Source organism: Anoplopoma fimbria, chromosome 19, assembly GCF_027596085.1.
Source record: "Anoplopoma fimbria isolate UVic2021 breed Golden Eagle Sablefish chromosome 19, Afim_UVic_2022, whole genome shotgun sequence".
NCBI classification, from domain to species: domain Eukaryota; kingdom Metazoa; phylum Chordata; class Actinopteri; order Perciformes; family Anoplopomatidae; genus Anoplopoma; species Anoplopoma fimbria.
In genome coordinates, this window is record NC_072467.1 from 13,871,688 (window position 1) to 13,899,664 (window position 27,977).

At 40.4% G+C, this 27,977-nt stretch overlaps 1 protein-coding gene across 3 annotated transcripts in view; it reads right to left on the reverse strand.

Moving 5' to 3' along the window:
- Window positions 1-27,977, reverse strand: part of akap13 (A-kinase anchoring protein 13) — a 68,395-nt gene that overhangs the window by 17,396 nt on the left and 23,022 nt on the right. For 2 of the 3 annotated variants that reach the window (XM_054619283.1, XM_054619282.1), the window contains exons 7-24: window positions 22,662-22,713; window positions 21,289-21,392; window positions 19,495-19,681; window positions 18,621-18,801; window positions 17,121-17,201; window positions 15,363-15,422; window positions 15,085-15,244; window positions 14,745-14,853; window positions 13,237-13,279; window positions 12,052-12,163; window positions 6,966-7,122; window positions 4,429-4,496; window positions 3,827-3,875; window positions 3,091-3,265; window positions 2,341-2,447; window positions 1,119-1,265; window positions 861-970; window positions 603-746 (exon numbers count right to left, since the gene is read on the reverse strand). In XM_054619283.1, the coding sequence (XP_054475258.1) occupies window positions 603-746; window positions 861-970; window positions 1,119-1,265; window positions 2,341-2,447; window positions 3,091-3,265; window positions 3,827-3,875; window positions 4,429-4,496; window positions 6,966-7,122; window positions 12,052-12,163; window positions 13,237-13,279; window positions 14,745-14,853; window positions 15,085-15,244; window positions 15,363-15,422; window positions 17,121-17,201; window positions 18,621-18,801; window positions 19,495-19,681; window positions 21,289-21,392; window positions 22,662-22,713 (2,046 nt within the window). The remainder of the gene's footprint in view (window positions 1-602; window positions 747-860; window positions 971-1,118; window positions 1,266-2,340; window positions 2,448-3,090; window positions 3,266-3,826; window positions 3,876-4,428; window positions 4,497-6,965; window positions 7,123-12,051; window positions 12,164-13,236; window positions 13,280-14,744; window positions 14,854-15,084; window positions 15,245-15,362; window positions 15,423-17,120; window positions 17,202-18,620; window positions 18,802-19,494; window positions 19,682-21,288; window positions 21,393-22,661; window positions 22,714-27,977) is intronic. The other variant, XM_054619284.1, reaches the window with a different exon arrangement.

Consider the following 27,977-nt stretch of genomic DNA (forward strand, 5'->3'; position numbering starts at 1 on the left):
TGACCACAGCTCAGAATATAAGAACAGTTTTTTTTTTTATATTTCATATTTTTTGGACACTCATCTTGGTGTGAGCTACAGAGATTTTAAACTTCATTATTTTATAAGAATGCAACAGGATTATTTGAGCAATAAATGTGCACTCAATGAAAATTGAGTTCACAATGCCATCTTAACAGAGGTTCAAAATCTCAATGTCTCAATATCCTGGATAAATGCAGATTAAAAAAGGGGGGTCGTAGGGGGTCACTTGTCTGGCTTTAGAATGTTGCATTTGGTGATACATTTTTACCATTATCTGCTCCTGATGGTCTGTGGAAAGTTATGTGAATATGAACATGTAACATATTGTACGTCCTGACTAATTATTTAGTCATTTTCAAAAAGATAAAAAAGGAGCACCTTTATAAAAATAATGCAAGTACAAATAACGGCAGAGTGCAGCACTGAAACGGTCTCTCTACCCCGTATCAGTCCGTCAAACAATCTCATAAATCCTTAACACCTGTTTGTCTAAATACATCTCAGTAGTCTGACTATCAAATATTATCCCCAGAGCAGGTGGTGTTTTCATCCCTGCAGCCTCTTTCCTTCCTGCTCACCTGGTTGAGCAGGACGTCCCCGATGCTGTAGATGAGGAAGCTGTTGTTTTTTTGTCCCTCAGTTGATGAAGCTCTCTTTCTCTCCAGGAGCAGGGTGAGGAAATGAGTGTGCGTGTCCAACATGTCGTCCAACACAGGGAACATCTACAGAAAAATCAATAGACCAGCTCTTAATGTGTGTATTTAATAATGATTTGCTTATTAATATTGCAGGTATGCATGTCCAGAGGTGAAACTGCTCTTTAGCACATTCATCACCTTGTCCAGAGTTTGAGTGTCGAGCTGCAGCTCCTTCTGAAGGCCTTTGTAGTAAACTTCGGACATGATCTTCAGCGTCCTCACATGGTGGAACTCTGTCTGGTACAACTCTGTGGAGAGAGGGGACTCTTATCTCCGTGTTTGTGGACAAGACAGACATATATATATATATATATATATATATATATAATATATATATATATATATATATATATGAAGTTCCTCTTCCTTCCAAAACGAATCACAAAAGTGTTTTACCGTAGATGACGTCTTGTTTCTTGATTTCATCTTTCTTCAACGTTTTCAGAAACTTCTTATCCATTGTGCCGCTCCAAGAGTCGGCTTCCAGATCTTTAGTGTCGCACTCAAACTCTCCCATCAGCTGGCTGTCCATCATCTCCGTACCTTCACACACGCCAAACATGATTAGAAGGCCACATGCAGGAATCTAAGTCAACATAACATACAACTTTCTGTAGATCAGCTTGTATATAAAAGATGGACGACATGAACAGCTCCCCATAAGTGAAGCCAAAACATCTTGATTGCCCCCTGGTGGCTGGCTGCAGTACAGGTCATAAACCCTGCCACCTCCACGTTAACAGGTGGGCCATGAGCCAAACTAAAAAAATCTAAGTACACGTCAAATAATTTTTCCCAAAGATTGTTTCTGTCATTTAAGGTATATTTTTTCCATTGTATTTTTTTGCCAAAAACTTGTGTCTCAAACAATCAGTGTCTTCTTGCAGCAGATAATACAACAACTTTTGGATGTGTGAGGACATAACATGAACATGAAAATTAGTGCCAACGTGTACATTGGATTTGACGTGTACATTGTTTTTTTTTCCAAGTTAAATAACAAAAAATAAATGCTATAAAAAGGGGGCGTGGCATCATGATTTCCAGCTCGAGCTAATGGCTCAGGTAATGCAAGCAGGGTACAAATGTTGAGAGAAGATGTAACTTCAACTATCCATAAGCATGATTGTCTGTTTCAAACATAAAAAGTACATATAAAGTATCTTTATATGGTGCATTCAGTCACTGACTATGTCGCTAGCTAGCTTAGCAGCATTTCCAATAGTTAGCCAGAGCTTTGGGACTGCCGCGTGTGCTCATCTCAGACAAGCAGCTAATGTGCCTGAAACACGAATCATGAGTCTGTGTAATAAAACATGCACCAATTTGTTCACTTATGTATTTATAGATATATTATGGTACACTGTTGTGTTTATCTAGACAAACATCGACCATGGTGCTTACGCAGCAGCTGGATTGCTTTTCTGTAACCAGCTGTGGCTGTGCTCCAAATGCGCAAGATTGCAGCTCCTTTATCTGGGATATTTTTGATAATTTTTTGTACAGGGGAAGGAAGTGCACACACCTCATCCATCTATATATACAGTCAATGTGTCAGACACATAAAAATACACTACAGTTTTTCTACTTGTAGTCAAAATGTGTGTCAGTATGCTACCTTCATCTGTGAGAGACTCCGTCGAGGCATTGACTTTGCTCCCCTTATGGAGAGAGTCGGTGGACTGGGACAGAAACTTCAGGCCTTTCAGTGAAACTTCATCTAACCTACAGGAGATAAAACCATGAACATTATTGAGTTTCAGATATGTCACCTCCCTACAAATTACAAATCACAACCTTTAGTTTGTCTGCATATATACAGGCTGCTTCACACCAACACAGGAAACAAGGAAAGATATACTAGGACAATTACATAAAAGTGAGTAAGGTAAGAAGATCAATGTCCACAGAATGATAGCAAATATAAGCCTTAGAAATCTGTCCGAGCATTTCCAACACAGCACAACCTTTCATATAATTCACATGAAAACATGTGAGATTTGTTTACCATCATACATATATAACAAACATTTTTGATAAGGAGCCTTTAATCCATTCAGTCAGAGCTGTGTGTGTACGTGTGTGTGCGTGTGCGCGTGTGTACTTGTACATCAATCTTGGTGAGGACCTAATTTCACACCTTCAGAGTGAGGACGTTCTGGAAAATGAGGACTTATTTGGGCTTCCCTGAGGGGTCAAACTTAGCTTTAAGGTTTGGGTTAGAATAAGGTTAGGTTAAGGTAAGTGTTTTGGTCAGGCATTTAGTTGTGATGGTGACGGTCAGGTTAAAAGGCCAGGGAATGCATTATGTCAATGAGTGTCTTCACAAAAATAGAAGTACAGGGTGTGTGTGTGAGACGTTTCTCACCCTGCTATGTTGCTGGTGGAAATGCTCTTGGACAGGTTGCTGTGTGTGTTGAAGAAACTGGGTTGTCTCCGTGGGAAAATCACAGGGAACTGGTCATCAGGGGAGGTTGCTGTGGACCAGCGTTCCCGTGACGATGAGGAAGACGTAGAGGATACAGATGATGCTGAAGATGTAGCTAGATGGAAACATCATAGTGCACATTTAGGACTTACTATACCTGCAGTATACTTTCATCATGCTGTGTTGAACAAGACTTGAAACTAGAGATTGAGACCATAAACTCATGTTTACAATGTTTACTGAGGTAATAAATCAATTGAGAAATAGGGTTATTTTCTCATAGACTTCTACACAATCTGACTTTGATATTTGCCCCCTGATGAATAGTAGAGAGAATGGAAGTTTAAGATACTTCCACATTGGCTTCACCTGACTGAGACAGAGACGTCTTTATCAACAGATCTTTGTTCTCAAATAGAGCCTTTTTGTCAATACTTATTGGCAATATAAACAAGAAATAAAGCGGCAGTGTAGCAATAAACTGGAGGCAATCTAAAGTTTAACCTCTTAAAACCCACCTGCCTGCAGTTGGGATAATGTTAAATGACGATCAACATTGTTTTGATTGATGTTAAAAGGATTTATATTCGTCAAAATGTAGTTATTGCATCTTTATTATATCATCTTGATAGTTTACACGTTCAACAAGAATTTGCTAATTTGTATGTGCTCTTACATTTACTCCTCATGTTGAGTGCTGACCCGGAAACGGCTTCAAGCGACTGCTGTTGAAAGCAAATAAACGACAGCATTAGGGGAAAGGTGAAGACTTGTATTGGACATGTTTGATCTTTGACAGAACAGAGTATGTTCACTGTGAGGTTGTGAGACTAACATTGATCAGCAGTAATGCAAAAATGTGTGTGTTCTCTTCTGCTAAGCAATGAAAGGTGCCGACTTAAAATGTGCTGTGTTGTGTACAAGGGTCACTTTTAATTGTTTTTACTGATCACATTTCTTACCAAAAAATAAGACTTTTTGAAAAAAAAAATGAAGATTTTCATGTTCATGTTATGTCCTCACACATCCAAAAGTTGTTGTATTATCTGCTGCAAGAAGACACTGATTGTTTGAGACACAGCTGAAGTTTTTGGCATATTTAGTGGTCATTTTGAAATCAGATTTAAAAATTACCACTAAATATGCCAAAGAAAATGTGGCTTCTTTTTTTCAAAAAGTCTTATTATTGACTTTTGCATGTTATCTTTATCTCCACTATCAATAAAGAGAGGATTCAAAGACGCTTTTGGAGAAATAAGAAGTGTGTATCAGACCTACCTTTGTTTGCCTCTTTGTACAGACGGACAGTCTCTCTTTGCAGCACTTATGGACATGGGCTCCACAGTCTGCAAACAACACATGATGATCATTAGTAACAGGCATTTTCGACTTCTGGTTGCGACGATCAGGTGAAAGAGGTCTCTCAACTGATTTGTCAATTTGTCCCATGAATTGCCAATTTTTTTTGTTGAAACTGCTATGGGCAATAGCTTACATTTGAAGTTATTATTGTGATGGTGATATGAGCCGATCCTTATCAAAATCACTTGACACACAAGGTTTTACAGAAGATTGCTAGATGCACGCTAACACCCCTGATGCTAGCGGCACACTTGGCCTCGATAAAGAAACTCCCTCCATGAACCAGCTGGTACTTGAACCCGGAGACATAAAAAGCCTTTCTCTGAGAGGACGTGTCAACACTAATTCAAGATGCAGTCAAGTCGCTGCAGATCTCTGTAGATGCATTTAGAGGGGATGTTATTAACTTTCAGGGCCTTATCGTTGCTTAGTTTCTATCTGGTGACGAGCGCCTAGCACCCACCGAAGAAATGGTGAAATTACTGCAGGACCAAAACAAAGACCGCTTGGATGACCTGGAAAAAGAAGAGTCAACCTCCAGATAATAAACATCCCAGAAGGCAGGGAGACAGCCCAGGACCTGATCGAGTTCATATCCGCCCTACTAATGGAAACTCTAGGCCCCAGGGACGAAAAGCTTCACTTTTGAGACAAAAGAAGAAGTGCGTGGAGGACGTCCATGCATTTAAAAAAAAAAAAAAAAAAAAAAAAGCTGGGAAGGCAGTATATTTTTGGCATCATTAGGCAAAAAATCCATAATAAACTTTCAGCATATTGTAATTCAAGTGGCCTGCGAGAAAACTAGAATTCTGCAGCTCCTCTTGGCTCTGTAGTGACAAACCTACTGTAAAGTCACATTCACCATCTGTGAAGACAAGCTAGAGTCACACACACACACACACACACACACACACACACACACACACACACACACACACACACACACACACACACACACACACACACACACACACACACACACACACACACACACACACACACACACACACACACACACACACACACACACACAAAACCGTTTTCCTCCACGCTAACACAGCTCTAGTCACTATGACAATAACAAAACACACACACAGACACACCAGAGTGATGCAACAGGCTGTAAGACTGGTGGAGAAAGTTAGCAGAAGGCCCCTCCTCTCATCCTACCACTCATGGAACAAACTGAGTTGCACACACATCTCAGCCCTTTAGTCTAAAAACACTCTGAATTAAGAGCAGAGAAAGCACCAAGTCGGCAAAATAACTGTGTGAAAGCTGCAGTCCTCATTTACATGAAGGAACCGGCTGTGTGCATTTCTGCCTCTTCAGACCTACAGCTTCCTGTTAGTTCCCACTCTTCTCATCTACATTCTCACGGAGACCTTAACGAATGACACATAGTTATGAGCTAAGATGTTTGTTCATATGTGTGTCTACATCAGTGATACGGGACAAACCAAAAGTGCAGCCAAACGAGACAAGGATTGAGACATTTTACACAGTAACTCATGTTCCTTAGCTCAACCTCAGACTTTAACATTACTCAAGTGCAAACTCTCCAAATATATGAGTTTGCCCTGGAGTGGCGGCTCCATCTCCTCCGGGCCAGACTGGCAAAACTCCGCCAGTCCCCTGCTGGGAGCTAACAGCGACACCACGCTGCTGGAGAACCAGGCCGTATTTGCTCGGCTCACAGGAGGGAAGGGAGGCACGGGAGAACCAGGAACCAGACTGAGCAAGGCAGACTGTCAGACCCTGCTGCTGTAAATTCATGGGTTTCCTAAAGGGAATCTAGTGCTCAGAAACACTACAGGTTTTGTCCACAGACACCACCAAAACCTACACAAAATTAAAGTTTCCTTAAGTGGCTTTAAAGGCTTCCTCTAGACAGTCTAATGCTAAAGGGAAACGATAGGAAGACTAAGAGGATAAGGAAGAAGAAGACGAGAAAGAAGAAAATAAGTTTTGTTGTATCTATGCTCCTAACTTTTGCTGAGGAGCTATAGCATATTGATGAAACTTCAACATGTGTGGATGTGATGGTCTGCTGCAGTCAGTCTCACTTTATTAATTAGTATTCAAAAAAACATTTTCCGTCAGCTAGAGTTAGAGAGCGAAAACATAAGTCACCAGCTACTGCTTTGTTTCTGTTGCTTTGGAAATTAATGTGTATTGTTTTTCAAACCCATTGGACTAATATGACTAAAGTGTTGATAAGATATGTGGATATATGTCCTACTGTGAGAAACAGAGTTAAAGGGAAATGAGAGAGACACACGTCACCGTGAAACTACTGAAGGAATAGTTACAAGAGAAAGAGGTGGCCACAGACAAGGAGAAGTAATGAAAAGAGGAAGAAGAGAGGAAAAGGAAAGAACAAGAGGAGGGAAGGAGAGAGTGGTGAAGTTTAGATGAGACGGAGGAGATAAGAACACTTGAGTGAGTCTTACTGTTGCAGAGGAAAGTCTCCTTATTGTGAAGGAGTTTGGTGCAGTGCTGACAGGCCGTGGATGGAGAGGGACTGACTTGGATGAAGAGATGACCGTTTGCACTATTCTTTTCTCTCTCTTTGCTATCCCGCTCCCTCTCTCCTTTCCTCTCCTTCTCCTGGAAGCAATAAAAAGAGAAAGAAAATCAATTACAGAGAAATATTCAGGGACATCTGTTGTTTTTTCATAAAATAATCTGTTGAGGATATCCCTTTTAGGTCATCAAATTATTTCCATTCCAGATGCTTTCTATCATTTAATTATTACCATATTGATTTAAAGCTTTATTTGTTATATATAATGGAATTTTCCTAACATCCCAACCGCAATCAATAAATGATATACTTAAAAGAAGAAAGAAATATCTGGTATCTGTGGCTGTTGCAGAAGTGTAATAATCCCGTCCAATCATTTCATTTGGCAAATAAAATGACTGGACGGGCTTCCTGCCTGTCTTCCAACCAACCAAACAATTGTGCCAGTCAAGCTGCTAGTCAGTACTAACAATAGCCATGTTGGTTGTTTACGTTCATGATGAAGACTTTGGGGAAGTGGCTTTAGAGGGAGGCCTGAAGGGACGTGATGTTAATGTTGCAGACTTTCTCGCTAGATTTAGCCACTTTTGTAGCTAGCAAGGCCAACCGCTTTCATTGGAAAAAGAGTTCACAACAAAGAAATGGGTTCTTAGGTTGGATACGTTCATAATCTAATGTCTCCAATGTTGCTGACCCTAGCTTTAATTACTTCATAAACAGACGGTAACCTCTGGTTCTGAAAATGGAAAAACAAGCAGAAGTACCTAAAACTGGCATTCTTTCTAATAGCCATCGGGGGCGACTCCTCTGGTTGCAAAAATAAGTTAACGTTTGGAAGTCTATGAGAAAATTAACCTACTTCTCACTTGATTAATTCCATTGCCACGGCGTTATGCGATCCAAAAGTTTGCCGCGTTTTCATCATACAATTTTATACCTTTCACAGTGTGCTTTTCAGCTCATGACAGTTAATTGTAACCTTTTTGTTTACCAAATATTATTTTACTATTACTTAGCTGCACCCTCTCCAGTCCCTTATGGTTGCCAAAAAAATAAGCTGACGGCAAAGCCAGATGGCTAAAATGAGGCTTCAAAACAGCAACCCGCAAACCAATGGGTGTGTCATGGTGACGTCATCCACTTCCTATATACATTACATTAATTTAGCAGACGCTTTTATCCAAAGCGACTTACAATCAGTAGTATATTACATATCATTCACCCATTCAAACACTGATGACAGGCTACCGTGCAAGGTGCCACCATCAGACTCTAACTAACATTCATGCAACATCCAGTCCACACCGATGGCAAGCCTTCGGGAGCAACTTGGGGTTAAGTGTCTTGCCCAAGGACACATCGACTGCCGAAGCCGGGTATCGAACCACCGACCCTCTGATTGGAAAACTACCTTGCTCTCCACTACGCCACAGCCGCCCCATATACAGTTTATGGTCATAAAGCCTTGAAATCTAGCTCAGTAATTGGTCCAGATTGTCCCATCCAGAGATATTGCAGACACCTTGTAGTGTTTTTCTTGTTTTTACAAAAGACGTAGACATCTCCTAACACAGTTGCTCATCGTTTGTACTCAACCAGAATAGTTCACGTCCAGTATCAGACCCCCTCGACACCATTCTGACGTCAGAATCGAGCTGGCTGACTGACTGACAGTTTTTGGAACTTCTCGCACACTTTATGCAGTCTGTTTCACTAAAGTAATTTCTAAGTACCGTTTGCGGGTAGACTGGGTCCTAACTGGGCTTGTTTTTGCTGAGTAACACGAGTGCGCCAGGGGAAAGTGGTGCAAATGTGCTGAATCGGACTCAAGGCAATGTCTAACCAGTCCTGTATTCTTTCTTATTGCACCTTGTTGCCATGTGAGCGACAAACCTCTGGCCACAACCTCTGCGGACTGATCTGATTGGTGCATTCCTTTTGGGGACATTTCATTCATTTCCTGGAAACTAACCCAAACCACTTCTTATCTAACATTAACCACCAACACAAAATTCAGCTTGGTTTCAAATTGGGGACATGGTTTTTGTGCCCAAGTCAACAAGCGTTCCCCAATTACCCTAACTTATGTCTGAAATATGTTACCGAAGGTAGCCGAAGTCTTAAACACAAACACACCATCATCATCATCTTCTTACCTCATTTGATACGGTTTCTCCTCTCCACCTCACAGAGCGACTGAACCTCTTACTCAGCATGGCTGTAACTGTTCTCTTGTCTCCTTCTCTCTCCCGTCTGTCCGTCTATACTCCTTCTGTCTGTCTGTCTGTCTGTCTGTCTGCCTGCCTCTCTTCTTCTAATCCACAATGAGAATCTTGTCTGTCTGGATTTCTCTCTCTGTCTGAGCATTCTGTTGTAGTCTTTTTGATTCAGACATTGTGTACAAGCTGCCGCTGCCCGTCTGTCTGCTTTCAAATCAGGAAGTGAGCTAACATCTAACATCGGGGCACGCGCCCACTCAAACACACACACACAGTTCCTCTTTCAATCTCCATCTTGCAGACTTCTGCAGAATTATTGCTATCTCCACAAAGCCACCATTTCAGCATGCATGCCTAAACTGTAGGTTGGTATCTGATAACACACACATATACATATATATGTATATACATACATATATATATATTTCATTTCTTGTAGGATTATAATAGCTCAAATTCTTTATAACTTTTACTTTTTGTATTATTTTTCTAAATGAGATTTCAATGTGGTTTGGGACGTTTTCGCTTGGTAAATATTCTCTTATTTTAATATTTAGTTTCACTTCAGTTTTAATTTAGTTTCAGTTCTAATTTAAGTTTGCTGGGTAGGGGTCATATTCTCCTTAATATATAATGATGGAAGACCTGGATTCAGTTGTATTTTGGATGTATAGATGAAGTGCACCAGCTCAAATGACACTGTGGCTGTATCATTAGTAATGGTGGCACTGCCTGTCGGTCCTCAGGGCCTTTATGTATTACCCTGACTTTTCCTTTTATGTAGCCTCACTACCCTGACTTAGCCGTTTTTAAAATAAATTGTCTTAAAACAATCAATTAAGAGGATGCACATGTATTTTGACAAAACAATGCCCTCAGTGGTATTTACGACATTATATTACGACCATTTAAGGTGCAAGAAAAAATGATCACAGTACTGGGGGAAAAGAGGTAATATTTAGAGAAAAAACAGGGAAACTTTTAGATTCAAGTCAAACATTTATGGGGAAAATGTTGGGGATATTATTTGGGATTAAAGTGTTCTGAGGAAAAAAAGTCACAAAATTGCAAATTGAGAAAAGAAAATGAGAAAAAAAATGTTCTCCGCACTAAATCGCTTCGCTTTGAAAGGATGGAACAACCTCGGCACATCACACACGCCATTGTTCAGCAGAGAAGGCCACACGCACACATTAGTGAGGAGCTGCAACATTAAGGAACTGGCAAAATCCTTGTATCTATTCATTGCCCTGTAGCTCGTTGCTATCACCTAATCCAAATCTGTATGTTTTCTTCTTAATAGACCAAATTCAAGGCAGAGTCTCTTCAAAGTACGGATGCTTGTACAATATGGTGATTCTTGGCTAAAATCAAGAGCATTTCCTTGTTGCTCATTATAATCGCAAAGTTTAATTTGAAAAGGTCATAAACTGTTGACATAATACACAGCAAGCGGTGGCGTCTGGTGTGATGAGGATGTTCCAACCTTGCAAAGTGAAGCGATGCGGATCCTAGAACAACATTCTGCATTCAGACTGAATTAATTAATGAAAGTGAATCGGAGCAAAGTGTTAAAGCAAATACAATATTTAAATATAGTTATTAAGTAAGACTGAGATTGTGTATCATCTAATAAAAATGCACCAGTTCAAAGTGCATTTTGTATGTATGTGTCATTGACTAAACAGAAGCTATTGATTAAGACTGACATAGAAAAAATGCTTTCTTTTAGGATAAACTTGTTTGTAGGTGTTTTTAATTAATCTCTGCTCTCCATTTGGACAAGAACAAATGGTGAGGCTTACAAATGCAGCCGGGTAAACCAGGCTACAAGCGAAAAACTGACAAATGACATGGACTGACTGCAAAGCCACCTGGAGGGAAATAAGAAAACCACAGAGCTGTTTAAATTTCCTTTACTGAGCTGCTGATGATGTTACAGAGCCGACCGCACCAATGAAGACACAATCCAGATAAGATAAGAGAATAAGATATTATCACACTCATACTGATAATTATGATGTTGGTTGTGTCTGTTACTGCGGACACACAGTAATACCGCTGCAGGACATTTGGCAATCATCAGATTTGTCACATTCATTGATGATCAGTTGTTTTAAAAACAGCTTGAGTAAAAAATTCAGCCGTCATCACCAAGTCTGAAGACCTTTACAAGTTCACGTGTCTCAGTGTACACAGTGTACACAGTGTTAGTGGACACTGAGAGGCCGGGGCAGTCACTACATATCATGCATCATAATCACTGTGTTTCTCCTCTAATCTAAACCAAGCAGTCCCCAACACCATACCAGGCAAACAAATAAAACCATATCACGGATCTTCGCACGGAACGTTTGTTCGGAAATTTATGAAAAATATATCTTATGAATGATGCCAAACCCCAGTGGAACATTTGTGCGGGGGAAGAAAATATTAGGATGGACTTTGATTACAGCGCTTTTCCCCCTGCGAAAATATACTTGTGGCCAGTGAAAGCCCTTGTTACAACTGACTGCATATCATTCTGCATAATAATAATAATAAGTCAATGTGCTACCGTTTGTATTTCCGAGGGAAATGGGTCTTCGGTACAACAAGCTTTTCTTTATGGGGTGTAAGACAAATAGGCTTATTTCTATCCAACGATACCTTTTTCGGACAGCCGTGGACAGAATAACTACTTGTGTGATGTCCCAACATGACAAAATAGATCAATGCCAACGCAGCTCTAGTGTGAATGAACAGTTGTGTGTGTGTGCGCACACGGCTGTAGCTTGCCCTAGATGTTCTCACCTTGCTTTTCTTGGTCATCTTGCTGCGGATGTAGCTGAACGTCCGGCTGATTTTAGGTCCTCCTTTTCCCTCTGTGTCGCTCCGCAGGGGACCCGGCTCCTCCTCTGAAATACTGACAAACAAACACAAGATTGAAGCTGATCTGCTCATTTTAATCAAATTGAATACATTTTGCTAGAGGGTAACGTGTGTAATGTGTGTAATTGTCTAATTACACACATAATTGTGTCTATTGTATAATTGTCATTATTAAAATATGAATTCTTGAATTATGGCCCAAAAAGTGTATTCTGTGAGGTCACAGTGACGTTTGACCACCACATTTAACCAGTTCATCCCAGGTGGCAACCTCTGGTTCTGGAAAAGTGAAGCCAATGCTGAAGGGCCTTGAACTTGCATTCTCTCTACTGACCAGCAGGGGGCGACTCCTCACTTTACAAAAAGACATCTGGTTGTATAGAAGTCTATGAGAAAATGACTCTACTTCTCACTTGATTTATTACCTCAGTAAACATTGTAAACATGAGTTTATGGTCTCGATCTCTAGTTTCCAGTCTTCTTCAATACAGCGTGATGTTCATTTAATATATTATGGTCCATTTAGAGAAAATGGACCATAAAGCAGAGTATGCTTTAGGGTGTGGCTAACTTATGATTGATAGATTTTGTCTTTGAACTTTCACACTGTCTTTATAGTTCATGAAAGTTATTGGCAATGGCTCAAATGACAAAGTCGAAGTTCCAAAACCGTAATCCACAAATCAATGGGTGACGTCATGTTGACTATGTCCGCTTCTTAGATACAGTCTATGTTTCATTGCTGAATTTCAGTGGACGTTTGTGAAAAATTTGAAGAAATCAAGGCTAACCCATATTCATGAAGATATGATGGAGAGGAGGTCACAGTGATCTTGACTTTTGACCACCAAAATCTAAACTGTTTATTCTTGAGCTTAAGTGAAATTTTATTCATTCATTAATGTTTAACTCCCTACAAGTGTTCCTGAGATATTGCTTTCATGAGAATGGGACAGGCGGACAGGCAACCCCGCTGTAGCCGGTCTCAGTTTAATTTTTATTTATGGTACCATTCATTGAATTACAGCCTGTGTTGATACTTGTAAGACAAAAGCATAACTATTCCTAACATAACAGTAAAACTATTTTAGCTATATCCCTTCTTACCTGTATTCCAGTGACCCGGAGTTACTGGAAAATGCGCTCACCCCTACAGGAAACAGGGATGAGAGACATCATCTGATCAGACACATCTGCTAAAACACTGCAGGGCAACACATGTTTAAACCTGCAACAAAGTGTTCACCGCCAAATGTATTATCTAAATCTGGTTCAGAAAAATGGCAGTTCAAGTGAAGAGGTAAAGTGCTGAATGATTAGGAAGTCAGTAGGTACACACAAAGTTGACCAGGGGAAACAAAGAGGGAAAGACATGTGGGCTCAAATATATTACCAGTGATAAAATAAAAACAAACAAACAGGAGGTCACTTCTACAAGACCACCTTTCCATGTAGCAATTACAGAAAAAAGGAATAGGTTTTTGTAAAAAGCTACATAGTAGGCAGAGAAATATAAAAGTACCTGCAACAATCGGATTAAAAGCAGGCCTTTTATGATGAGTAGACAAGTACAGAGTACATTTTTTTATTTATCATGTACATTATTATTATTCATATTGTATATACTTTATATTTTAAAGCTTTAATCTTACACTGTATTGAATATTTAAATGTTATATGTTTGCATATTTAATCGAGAGTTTCAGTCTTAGATTTCTGGGCTTCCTTGATGATAATAACCTGATGAAGACTATGAAATGCAGCTGAAAGATAGTAAGTGGACCTTGAGTTATGTTTATTTTGTCAGAATACTGTTTCCAAGCGCAGGTTCACAAGTTCACTCGTACAAGCTGTTTCCTAAGGGGGCATTCAGGCTGAAATCAGCCCCTGTGTTAAAACAGCGCAGGGGGCTGCGTTGGTGGTGGTGGTAGTGGGGGGTTTGTTAAGGTCCCAGTGACAGATGAAAATTGATCCAGAGGAAGTCCATTGGGAGTAACAGATCGACGTGTTTATAGGTTATCAGACACCAAAACTTAGAGGTTTACAATACACACACACAGGATTTTACAACTCTGTATGGTTATCATGGTGGCAACTGTTTTATATTCTGGGAGGGGGAGGGGGGAATCAAATGGACAAAGGAGACACTCCTGTGCTGTAAAAAGCTGGAGGCTTCCAGGAAACAAGGACGGGTCTTTTCTATCCATCTGATTCTGCAGTTCTGGGAGGAGGTGTACATGATTTTAGTTGGCTTTCCGTTGGCCAGTGTTACGGGAAACCACACCGACAGGGGACCACGTCTACATTCATCATACTTACTCCCTCCCTTCTCCTCCTCCTCCTCATCGCTGGAGGAGGAGCCAATAGCAAAGAAGCGTCTAGTTTTGGGGAGGAGCGGGGAGATGCTGAGGGAGAAGCGGATTCGTCGTTTGGATTGAGGAAATCCACTCGCTAAAAAGGGGAGCGTCGATGGGACGCGGCGGGACGAACAAGGAAGCAGAAGAACAACCTTACTGCACAAGTTTAAAGAGCACAACTTCAAACCTAAAAGGAGTGCGACAGGATGAAGGGAACGATGAAGAAAAAAACAAGATTGTTGAGAAACACAAACTCACCATCAATGTCGCGGTGATTGATGGTAACCATGGAGATGGATTTGGTGAGGGTTTGGTGATGGAACATGGTGGGACAGCTGTTTGTCATTGACAGTACCGGATGTGATGTCTAAAGAAACACACGCACACACAATGGGAAAACAATTATGAATATTATCACTTCAAATTATGTGTCTTTTATTCTGAAAAACCAACATGAACCGGATGCTAGATTTAGCTTTCTCTCAATGCAGTCTATTTTATTTCAGAGAATGTACAAACTCTTACCCTGAATGTTCGAGCAGCTGTCTGCAGGTTCACCAGAGAAAATGTAAACATAAACATGAGCACACGCACACACCTGGCTATCCATAATGCTTCCGTCTCCTTCCTGCTCCTCCTCGGTGAGGGAAACCAGCGAGCCTCTCTCCTGGCTGTCCAGGCGCAAGCTCCTCTCCGGGGCCCTCTCTTCCTGAGCCCGGACCGCTCCCCTCTCCACCTCCAGACCCTCCAGGCTGTAGCTGTGTGTGGGGGGGAACGACACAAGCATTTAACCATCATGTCTTTTTTAACATGTTGTTGACGCCTTGGCCTCTGAGGGGAAGCTTAGTTTAATTATCATGGACCTATATTAATTACCTCCTGTTGTCTATTTGCTCCTGATCAGGGCGACGCAGGTTGGATGGACACCAGCTCATGCTGGACGAGCGGAAAGATGAAGGGTGGATGATGGAGGATGCGGAAACATGGAATAGAAAGATGGGAGAGGATTAGGATGAGATTAATGACGGTGGCGTTATGATGACAGAAATGCATCTCAACTCTTAATGACTGACGCCTTGTATCTGTTGAAATGACCTTTTTGTGCCTTGTTTCAATTATAAAATTAACTACTTGTTCTCTGCAGAAGGCTCGAGAAGATAAGATCAGTACAATGCCAAATCCTCTCCCTCCGTTAAGATAAAACGGAGACAGAAAAAAAAGTTGAACTTCAGTGGTGGTTTCAATTGTCTTTTCAATGTGACTTCTGTCATCCGATCATGACAAGACGCATCAACTGTCCAGTCCGTACACTCACCAAACCAGCGTAGCTTTGTTAGCAGCTGGTCTTCAATAATACAAGTCTACTAATACTGCAGGGAGGAAGAGTAAGCAGCAAAAATAACTGGGGGACTTTTATTGTGAAGAATTTATAGGAAATTTTACTGTGCGTGTTCATCGTTTTACGGATATATCCGATCACTATCCGATCAGGCAGGTTGCACTGAAGTGTCAAGTGTGGACACACGTATGTGGGGGAAGGCGAGTCCTGATGTGGTGCATCCGAACACATAAGCGCATTGAAATGACAAGCGTTACCACGACGAGTGACAAACTGGTGCCTTACTACATTCATCATTACAAAACAAAATAAAGGCCAGCTGTTATAAATGCAAAAAATACTTTAAACACAATCATTGGATTTATATTGTTTGACTACTAGATTGCTGGCATAAGTATTTGCATTTCGAGTAAAAGTCGGAATGTCAAAAAGTTAAAAGCTTTCGGCCAAACATAAAACATTTATTTTAATTTGCATTTTGAGACAATGGTCAAAATGTTGAGATTAAAGTTAAAATACCATTTCTAGAGTAAAGACAAGAGTAAATATCAATATTTTGAGAATATATCAAACTACTATCATTAGCGCATATACTGAAATTTAAACTTTATTCTCCACATTTTGATTTTATTGTTAAGATGCAGACCAAACAAAACAAATCTTCCTCCTTTTTATTTTTAATACTCTTCCTTCCCAGTTGGTACATAAAGTTGGAAAGTATTCACCTTACTATCAAGATAGAAGCTACAAAGAACACAAAGAGGGGAGCGCTTTCTAAACTGATTCCACGGGTCCAATTCATGCAGACGGACATTTGTCTCCGGCTGCTGAGGTGTAGACAAGCTGGACAGAACCACTCCAGCTCCCCAAGTCCTGACAGATCGTGTGAAGCTACTTCTTTTATTCCATTGATGACTTTTCCATTGGATACCATGCATGGTGCTGGGAGTGTGGGAGTGTGCGAGTGTGTGTGTGTGTGTGAGCAGTCTGAGGCTGGAGACTTGACTGAATCGCAGCGTTCCAGTCATAAAAGACAAGAATGCTTAACTTCATTTGTACATTCTTGTCTTTCAGACAGAGTTTCCACCATGTGTCTGAACCCGCTCCGGTCATTAGTGACTAACTCAAGAGAAAGAACCCGTTGAATCCAGTGCTGACTTAATGCCCGTCTTGTGTGGAAAGGGAATGGACAGTGACTCACTGACATATCAGTGTCTGTTGCGGCGTAAAACACACAATGTACAGCAGTGATGAGGAGGAGAATGTGGACGTGTATGTGAGGGATGTAGGCGTACCTTCTCCTGTGGAGGGGGGGCTTGGCTCTCTTCACCTCTCCTAACGGAATCTTCAATGAGCTGAAAGAAGGGACGGGTGGTCTGTCAGTGGAAAGACAGGTGAGGGAGTAGTTTACATGCAATAAGTTTATGGTAAAGTCAATAAAAAACTTTTTTACACTGCCTATTACATCCACAATAATTGGATGTGAACAAATGTCCATGAAAGCAAGGTGCAACATATCGGTTCGTATGATATCCTCCAAAAAGTTACTTCTTATTTTTCGGCCGTTTTCCTACAAAAGCCAGCAACACGAGTACATTTCTGCTCGTTGACTGATATAAACTTCTGTCTTTACACCAAACTCATGAAACAGGTTACGTTTAGGCAACAAAACTACTTATTTAGGTTCGGGAAAAGATCGTCGTTTGGGTTAGAATAACCACCGAAGTGCTGTAACTCGAGTACGCAAGTTACGTGGAAAAACATCAACATTTACTTATTTTTTCACATGGGGAAAATGCTTGAACGGCATGCCCAGTGTGTGACTACGTGGTTCCATTACGTCCTCGTTCTTTATTACGTTGATGACATACGAAAAAATATCGTAGGATGAGGTGACCGCTGTCCGTTCTGTCATTACAGAAACGATCGTTATACATTTTTAAATACTATTCATGCAGTCTAACTGCAGTTTATTTTGTTTTAAACCATTAATTGATCAAATTAATTAATTACGTCCTTGAAGAATTATTTGAATTTGCAGGCTAACAATTAGCAAAAGGCTAACGGTATCTGCAGTAATATCTGTATCATGTGACCAATTTGAAAATAATTTTATTATATTTAAGTTTATTTTCCAACACCACTGACTGATTTCCGACTTCACAAACTACATAAACAAAATAACCATGGCAACAAGCATGTCCCAGCAGTGTGCATCACTTTTTAGTGTCCCCTGGAAACAGTTCTGTCTTCATGTGTGCAGCGTTTCTGTATTTGGTTTTGTTTTTGAATTGGCATCGTTTCTGAAACTACGATGCGTTTCTTCTCGGACATGTTTGGGCCGTTGTAAAGCGCTTGTCCTCGGCAGCCACCGTCTCAAAAAAAGTGCTACCGTGTTCAGCTTGGTGCCTTTTATGCTTAGACATGCATCAGCTCTGCGTCTATCAGGAAGAGCTAGCGCTTCCGCACCACAAACGCACTGAATTGCTATTCCCATTTTATAATGATGATGCATGTGGACAAACGAAGAGTTGAGTGTGTTTCCACATATCTATCTACAACAGTGGAGAACGTGAAAAAACAGACATAGAGAACAGAGATAGAAAGATGAGATACACACAGATGTTGTGAGATAGCTGCAGCTGCTCAGAGGTCCAGAGGAAGTTTGTGTGGGTGTGACGCTAAATAGTCTAACTCCTCCTATGAGATGCTTTAGATTTGAAATATCACAAGGACATTATTTTACAATCCTAAACCAGAAAGCCTTTCAGGATGCTGATGGCTTGATTTAATACCTGCGCTGTGCGATGTCCATCTCTGTGGCGGCGTTGTTCCTGGCTGGCTCCCAGCTGTGACGACGGAACGGAGACAAAGAACTGATGGAGGATCGCATGACGGCAGAGGGGACGGGATTCTCTGGAAGCTGGTCTTCTTTCTCTTCTTCTTCTTCTCCTCCTCCTTCTGTCTCTCCTCCTCCTGGAATTCATGACAGAAATACAAAACTATTATCCTCTGTGATTCTTATGAAACAAATGAGCTTTTATTAGGATTATTTTTGAGGCGCTTATGCCGTTATTAGATACAGACAGTGGAGAGATAAACAGAAATGGGGGATTCCCCTGCCAGACGTGAACAGGGGTTGATAGTCAGCATGTTAACCCTTCGATTAGACGGGCCTCCACATCGCATTCCTTTTTTAGATAAAAATAATTTATTATGAAGTTGAGTACTGAAAGAGACTTAATTTTATCTATTTATTTATAATTTCAGGTTCACATGAAACATTAATTCTAAATGAGCAGCTTCTGATAAATAATTTGGTGTTTCTTGCCTGATGGATGTATGGATGGAAAAATAATTATATGTTATGGGGGAATCACACTAAGAACGAGTTATTCAGATACTATAAGAGCTCATTTTAAGCTAATTTAATTAAAACTACCGGGGCGGTAAAGCCGTTTTTACACATTTTAACTGAAATACCAAGATGTGTTAAAATCCAAATACATCACTTTCACAAGAAAATGTCATAAGCAAAATGGGAAATGTGGAGAAAATGCAAAAGAGCTGGTGGTTCTGCAGACCAGCGAGTTATTATTAAGCAATTTGTATTTAAAAAAAAAAGAAGCTTCTATTAGGTAATATAAAATAACAAACAGCATGCTTTACCTCTGTCCTCTGTTTCCGACTTCCAGGACAGTCTGGAGCTCCGAGGGGTCACCGGGTCAGGTGTGCCCACCGGCAAGGCCTCCTCAGTGGGACTGAGGGCTCCCTGTGTTGATGCATCATCCGTGGAGGACCAGGAGACTCGAACCCCTTTGTCCCTGTGTCCCACAAAGGGGGGAGGGTCTTTGGGCTAGAGAGGAAAAGAAGACACAAGAGAGGTCCTTAAAACAAATATGAAAAAAAGTACACTCAAACTTACAGAAATAAAAGCTTCCCAAGGCCAAGCCACTTCCACACCCACTGACTCCCTTAAACATGCCAAAATACATATAGTAAATAAAAAACGTGCACATAACCATACAAAGCCATATAAAGCTTTTAACATACAGCTACTCATAAATTCACTCTTCGCTAAGTCCGCATCCCATGAGTCCCACAGACTGGCCAATCACAGCAAAGCATGGTCCACTTTAGACCAGGGTCCAACAACTACACGGCTCTGTCCCACAGACTGTCATGACATTCTTTTCGATTTTCTTCATGTTCAGGCTGGTTTAGCGGATTTGGAGCCAGTCCCGGTTAAAAGTTACGTAATAGTGACACTCGTTCCCCAGAGGTTGGAAGGAAGTTATGTGTTTGTACGTTAAAAACTGTAGCGCTAACATTAGCAGAGCATGTTAGCAAATCATTCACTAGCGTTAGGACGTCTATGCCACACTAGCTACTGAGGAATGTATAAGCATGCTGCTTTTGCTTTTTAATGATCCTAGATACATCCTTCAAATGCATATTGTAGACTCTTCTGTCAGCTTCTCTCTACAAATCGCTTTTCTGTTCTTCCCAAAATTAGTTTCTGCTTCGTCAGGGAGTGCAGTTAGTGACAGTGTGGGCTCCATGTTTACGCAACCAGTGAAAATGTTTTTGATTTAGGTTTAAACCAATTCAGCGACTCACACCTAAAACAGTGATAACTTCTATAAGGACACCTCCAAACAAATCAAAACTACCATGAACTACATTTCACCAAACACAAAAGCCTTCATCTTAAACTAGTCCTGTTTGGAAGTTGCAAATCTTTACTTTTTGATTTCTCTATCCCTGTGAGGACATTTGGTTTTCATAGGTTTTAAGTACTCCACATACACTCCTGCCCCTACAATCCCTCCCAACAGCATTTTTTGCCAAAAGTTGAGTGTTGGGAGTCAGATTTCAAAGGTTCTGGGGGGATCAGCAGCCACATGTCGTCTCAGGAGTTTCAGGATTGTGAGAAAAGTCCGTGGAAAAAGGCCTCATCCAGAACAAGTGAGTCACACTGAGCTGCCCTCTGAGCAAGCAGAGACCACTTCGAAAAGTCTCCTGGTATTAGCAAATCTCAAAATGTTGAATAGAGAAGCTTATCCATCCTTGATCTAGTGTAAGTACTATGAGGTCATTAGGTCTTTGGTGCCACATGTCGTTGTCGTTGCTGTCCCTGCAGTTGCGTGGAACAGCCAGTCAACTGGTTTTCCTATGCCAAGCTGTGGAGGGGGAAAGTGTTCTCCGTCTGTTGCGTAACACTCCTTTCACCAGACGTTTTTTTCCCACCCTGGTCCATTTTTAGAAAAGTGCAAAAGGTAGAAAGCTTTGGCGGAGCTGTTATTTTGGGCCCTGGCACGGACAATGTGTGTTATGAATTTTAAGCTGCTGTGCTGACGTATAAAAACCATCCGGCACCGGCGCTTATGTAGAGTACCACCACTGATCTGAAAGTGGGCTCCTACCCGGGAGCAAACACACGGATGTGTAAGTGTTTCTTACCTTTTTAAAGACACTGTCATCCGGTTTGCTGCAGACTTTGACGCCGTCTTTGTCACTGTGCAACAAACACACCGACACACACTCGCCTCTGTCTGGATGGACGTCTGGAGAGGGAATAAGAGGAGGATGGAAAAGTGGAAGGAGACAAAAAAAAAGAAGAACACCGGGCTGGGTCAGTGATCGAGGTAAGGAGGTGAAAGATCTTGGTGCTCAATAGAATACTTGTTGCTGTATCTGAGAGACAGTGGCTTATTGCAGCTCTGGTTGCAATCCACTGAGACAGGAAGTTGACCTCATATCACCCAAACCACAGAGAAGCAGCCTGAGTGTGTATATGTCAGACAGTCAGCAGGCCTGATGAATATAATGTCTGTTACATGGTTACTTCACGCCAGGATGCTAAAATGACATCATTACAACTGTTATAGCTGAACAGACCACACATAACATAAAACCTGTCTATGAGGGCCTATTCTCGAATAGATCTCGAATAGATTTTAAACAGACTTTAATAATGCATTATGATCTATATTACAACTATGGGTTTTATAATACAAAGAATAAATGTCAGCGAGAGACCAGCATTTATGAATAGTAATAATATTTGACCTTATAGGACATGGAAAAATGTGTCTTATGCTAATTGTTATAAAGCAATATGAATATTTATGAGGGTTTTTAACTAAAAATATATCGAGATAGAAGCAGATTGCAACGGAAAATAAGTATGTTTATAATGCATGGGGGTCATAGAACGTTTTAATGGTTTTCCACTCAGCCCTTAGCAAAAAGCAGTGACGTAATCAATAAAGTTATAATTAATGTGAACGTCAGCACAAGCTGAGTAAAGTTAGCTGAGCTAATTTTGGAAATAACTGAAAGGGTCAGTTTGGAGTTTTTTGAAGTGGGGTTGTATGCATACTTCTGCAAGGTAAAATTACTGGCTTTGATGAAATCAATATAAAGGCTTCAGTTTTGCGTTGGAAAGGGCATTCTGACGGCGAGGTATTAGTCAAGAAAGTGAGTGCGGAAAAACTTATTTTTGCCACGTAAAAAAGATCAGTTTAAGTGTATGGCATATTTATAATATTTCCCACCCCTTTACCTCTGCTTCAGACAGACCTTTCCAACGGGGAGCTGAAGACATTATAGCACTCTGAGACTACAATCACAAAAACTGTAATTTTACCTTGCAGAACACAGGAGTTTGTGGTTCACCGCTGTATTAATTGATGCTAACGTAGAGTTTTTTCACCAATATTTGAATAATCTGATTTGATTGCATAAAGAACACCACTGTGAAGCTACAGAATGATATAAAAACCTATTATAAAAAAAGATAATAATAGTCAACCTGCACTTTAAGACTTTACCTGTACATGTTGTGTTTGGTTCGGGGCAGAAAACGTCCCTCTCCCTCTGGATCTAAGAGAGAAAAGGAATATAGAGCAGGCCAAGGAAGAGTCATTTCTCTGATGAACAAAACTGGTACATCAACATAAAGCTCATTTTATTGTTTGGAGTAAAACCATCTGCTGGTTCTATGCAGAACTCTTCTGTGTTTTCAGCGCCTCAGAAATATTAAAATATCAAGGTGTCACACCCACCGGCTTCACATGGGACTGATGAAACCCCCCCCCCACCCACAGAAGCACTGTTTGCGTCTCACATGTTTGAGCTATGGTGTGAGCATATCGCTCACTGATGCACCCTCGCATCAGTTGCACGGTCACAAGCGAATGACTGTTCCACCCCTGCAACCAGACACAGCCGGTTTCAGTGTAATGTCAGAGAAAACGTGGGAGGGGTTCTCTACGAGACCTCTGTGTTTCTGTATTGCACACTGACACAAAGACTCAGGACGGCGACACACAAACAATCCATAACTGAAACAATAATCCACAGTAGCAGCTGATGGGATCTGCTGAAAGAAATTTCCCATCAGCATCGCCCTCAACCCCACACCCTTTTGAGCCCTGCATTTGTGTGAAGTTTGAGTTGAGTGTGAGTTAAGCAGAGATTTTTTAGCAGCACACTTACTGTAGCATTGAGGGCCAGTCTGACAGAATCACAGTTTTTTGGTATCTACTCTGGGTCATTTAGAAAAGCAGTCAAAAATATTTAGAATTTAATAAATAATGTATAGTTCAATACAGTTTAGGTCAAAGGCATACGCAAGGGTTTCATCAGCATAAAAATGGACACTATGTGGTTCAGTTGGAAAATAAATATTCATACATAATATAAATATCAGGGGGCCTAACATTGATCCTTGTTGGACACCTTTGACAACCATCTGTGGACTTGTTTTAATCAGAGTGCAGTTCAATGTTGCCTTTTATCAAGTTGGTTGACAATGTCGCCTAAAACAACTGTACTGTGACTGACCTTGACCCTGACTGCTGCATGTGAAGGAAAAAGAAGGAGAAAGAAGCAATCGTTTTTTTCGTTCCATGTGGACATGGACACTGCCACACTAGCCATCACACAGTAGCTCTTACTCTGAAGGGAACCTCCAAATTAACCAAACCAAAGCTACAGAATGTGTTGGATATTAACAACCTGACGTGTTTGAGGCGATGGACTTTAAAGTCCCCCTCCCAGCTTGTCTGTTATGTAACTCCTGTAGGCAAAGCGATCAGAATGACTTCATATTTAGTTGTGTGATGTTAAATCACTGAAGCCAATGAGTCCTTTGTCCCCTCATCCACTTGTCTCAATGGATCTGTTGTCCTGGCTCCATGTTGCCTGCTCTGTCTATTATCAACATCCTGGTGAAAAGAGAGATCTACACAAAAGAGCGACTCTCCAACACGTAGGCGACAACGGGCGGCATTTATCAATCTGCACCCGAGCTGAACATGCTGGATGTCTGCATGAAGAATGAGTGAACGCTCATTTAAATCCTCATCAATAGAAATGTTTCTTCCCCTGCCCCCTGCTAAATCTCCTTTATATTGTATACATGTTCTCATCAAGATGATCTAAAAGATTTATAATAGATTTTAGGGGTTTGTTTTGCCTTTTAGTTGTTGAATACATGATGACATTGAAAACCCATATAACTAAGTAAAAAAGTGTGCCCATATGTTTCTAGGAAAATAAGTCATTCATCATGATAAAAGCTTAAAAAGAAATAATGGAATAAAGAAATCTTAGTCGACAAAGACCTAAACAACCAAATAGTCGACTTATTGACTAAGAGATGGTATCCCTAGAGCCACCTTATTTCGATTTGCATCTATAATTAGGCAAAGGTGGGGTACACAAATGAATTGATATTTGATGTAATATTTTGGTTAGCAAGAAATTCTTTGCAAAATGACACTATAATAAGGCTTCTATAGTCAAACAGCTTGTACTGACTACTAAATAAATCAATTATCACTGATGTGAAGACTCCACGGTCTCTTTTTGACACCTAGCTGGTCTATTGTAGAAGCATCTGAAATACTTTTTGGTTGTTAGAAGCTAGTTGTTAGTTGTATCAACTGCTTCATTTTCAGCCTCATTTTTTAAACCGCCATTTATTCTCCTCATACAAACATTTAAACTCTGTACCTGAATTAATCAAACAACAAAATACGATTTGGGTTTGAAGCCCACCTTCAAAAAGAGAGAAAAAAAACAAAAACTAAATTTATTCAAATTAAAAGTAAATTTTAATGTTATTGGTGGGCATTAGTGGGGAAATACAAGTAATAATTGCATTGGGTCATATTGGGTGATTTTCAAAAACTGGAGGTTGTGCATGCGGTGAGATCAGCACCTAGATTAAATGTCCACTTTAAAAAAAAAAAAAGTTAAAGTAATTGGCTTTTAAATGTGGCTGTGGTCCATAAGCTTCCATTAAAGAGAGGATCCTAACTTGCATTCTTGCTTTCCTGTCTTCGCAAAGACCATCTTCAATATCAGATTGTGGGGTAAAAACATCAGTCAGCTATAGTTTGAATATGAATATAACTGTGATATTGTATTCGGCTACACCCCTATGACACATCTAAAACTGAAATAAGCAGGGTGTTTCCTGGCTAAGTGGATCTTTGAAATGACACACACATCTGTGACATACACAGAGCTCCTGTCTGTAACACAAAGATCTTTGGTGCAGAAGAACAGGGACAGAACTACACACGTAGAGGAGAAAAGTGATCTAAGTGTGTTGAAGTACCTGTCATGCAATCATTTACTTTTCCATTATTAGCCACACATGCTTGTCTAGGCATTTCCCAGAATGCTCTTCAACATGCTTGAGAAAACGTGCCTGGACTGGTATTCGACTGTGAGGTTTTACTAATGGGTGATCAGAGCAGACTGCATTTGCAGACTGAACAAGAGAGTCAAGAGTTTTTCTGTAACGAAAAGATGTCTCTATAAGCTGCACTTGATTCTATTTGAGCATTTAAGCATCTTTCACAATGGATTTCTGCCTCCATGATTGGTACATTTTCTACAAAAAAGTCTAGAATGACAACATGGTTTTGTGATTCTGATGCACTGACATCAAATTATGTAAATTATTTTATGCATGGTACATTTTCTAACTGTATTAAAGGATAATCTGGTGGTATTAAATATTTTGATTTGATTATTATAAATTTTGTGATATAAACCGCAGGCCCATAGCATGGTATATCTTCTTCCTTTGTGCCATATGGCTCCATTATTGTTAAAAACCCATCAGTGAGCCACACTGTTGCACTGGAGGACATTTATTTCATTACCATGAACACACACTTAAGTTTATTCTGACTCAATCCCACACACTCCGTCCTGCTGCCCCAAATGCTAACTAGAGCACCGCACATGGATTAATTCGCCTCTGAAAATAGTCGCCGACAAATGCAGTATTTCCTCCTGTTTGAGCAACAGTGACCATCTGTTTTAGAATATATTTTAAGAGTCTTTTTTTTTTTTTTTTTTAAAGAAAGAATATCACCAGTCCGAAATGTGAACAAGTTTCAAAGAACAGCTTGGCATTTGAAAGTTCCGTTGAAGTTTCATTTGAGTGAGATGAAATCAAATGGTATCTTTATTCTGGTATTGTAGATTCATTGCAAAAGTTTTGTCCTTAAAAGAAGCAAACAATCGATGATCAGGATGTTTCCCTCTAGTATGGACAGGCCGAATGATTGCAGTAAGTTGACAATAACTCAACATACAGTCAATGTGCCAGAGTGTCGCTTTGTACAGTATACTAGAAAAAAAATCTGAACCTATCCTGCATGTTTTTTTTTTTTTTTAAATCGTGTAAATCTGAGTGTAATAAAAGCCAAAATGACAAGTCATGAGATTTTACCACTCCAGAATAATTGTGTATATAGGTGTGCCTCAGTGTGACACGTACAATGAAAAGCTGTCCAAAAACCCTCAAAAACGCACAGTCAGACATGAGAGACCTCAAATGACACGTGGGCTGTTGGTTAAAGAGAGTAGGAACAAACAGCCCGGTGAAATCTTCCACATGAAGAGAGAATGTGAGCAACGTGGGACGAGAAGACCATTCATCGACTCTACGCTGCTACAGATGGTGTGGCCAACTGTAAATATCTCTCAGTCTGTGTAATCGACAGGCGGCGTCCTCCGGTTCTGCCGAGTGAAGCCAATACGGAAGTCTCATAAAACTTGTATTTCCTCTACTGACCAGTAGGGGGCTACCCCTCTGGTTGCAAAAAAAAAAGTCAGATTGTATAGAAGTCTATGAGTAAATGACTCCATTTCTCTTTTGATTTATTCCCTCAGTAAACATTGTAAACATGAGTTTATGTTCTCAATCTCTAGTTTCAAGTCTTCAATACAGCATGATGTTCATTTAGTAAATTATGGTCCATTTAGAGTCAAACCGTCCATAAAGCGTAGTATGCTTTAGGGCGGCCTTACTGTGATTGACTGGTCGCTGCAGTTTGTCGGTTGCAAAAAACAGCAACATGGCGACGGGCGTAATCCAAGATGGCGATGGCGAAATCGCCCAACTCGAGGCTTCATAGCAGAAGTCCACAAACCAATGGGTGATGTAACCATGACTATGTCCATTTCTTATACATGTTTTTATACATTTCTCTGGAAGTTTCAAATCCCCAAAATCCCTTCAGCTATGACATAATAAATATGACTTCCTACTAAGGAGGACCATCAAACATTGAAACCATTTCTGCCAACGCTACAACACAGTATGTCAGTATCCTAGCTTCAACGTAAGAAAAGAGCCAACCAGCCAGTCTTCTATCAATGACAAAAGCAATCCATTTTCCCCTGTGAGATAAATAAACACTTTATCTTAAACCTTTCTTCTTAGTATTGTCTCAATAAAATCTAAACAGCATCAATCTCCTTCCTAATCACATTTTTTACAGCACTGTAGACACTGTAAGACTGTAGAAACAGGAATAAAAGTCTGAAAAGTACAGACGCACTGTACCTGCAGCCTTCAACAAACTATGAATAGATATTATATGGAACATTTGTGGCTGGTTTTAATTGCTCTCTTAAGTCTGGTCTGGAAATACATCTCTTCTCTCTCTGGGGAAGATCTGAGAGGATGAGACGCGATGAGTGAGTGAGGGAAGTTAGGAGCCACGGTAGCTCCACACCATCTCCGTGGCAACGCCACACTTCCTGTTTGAATCACCCAAAGCATGATGAAGTGTAAATCCCATCAGAAAATGTTTGTTAAAAGCCTTTATATAAAT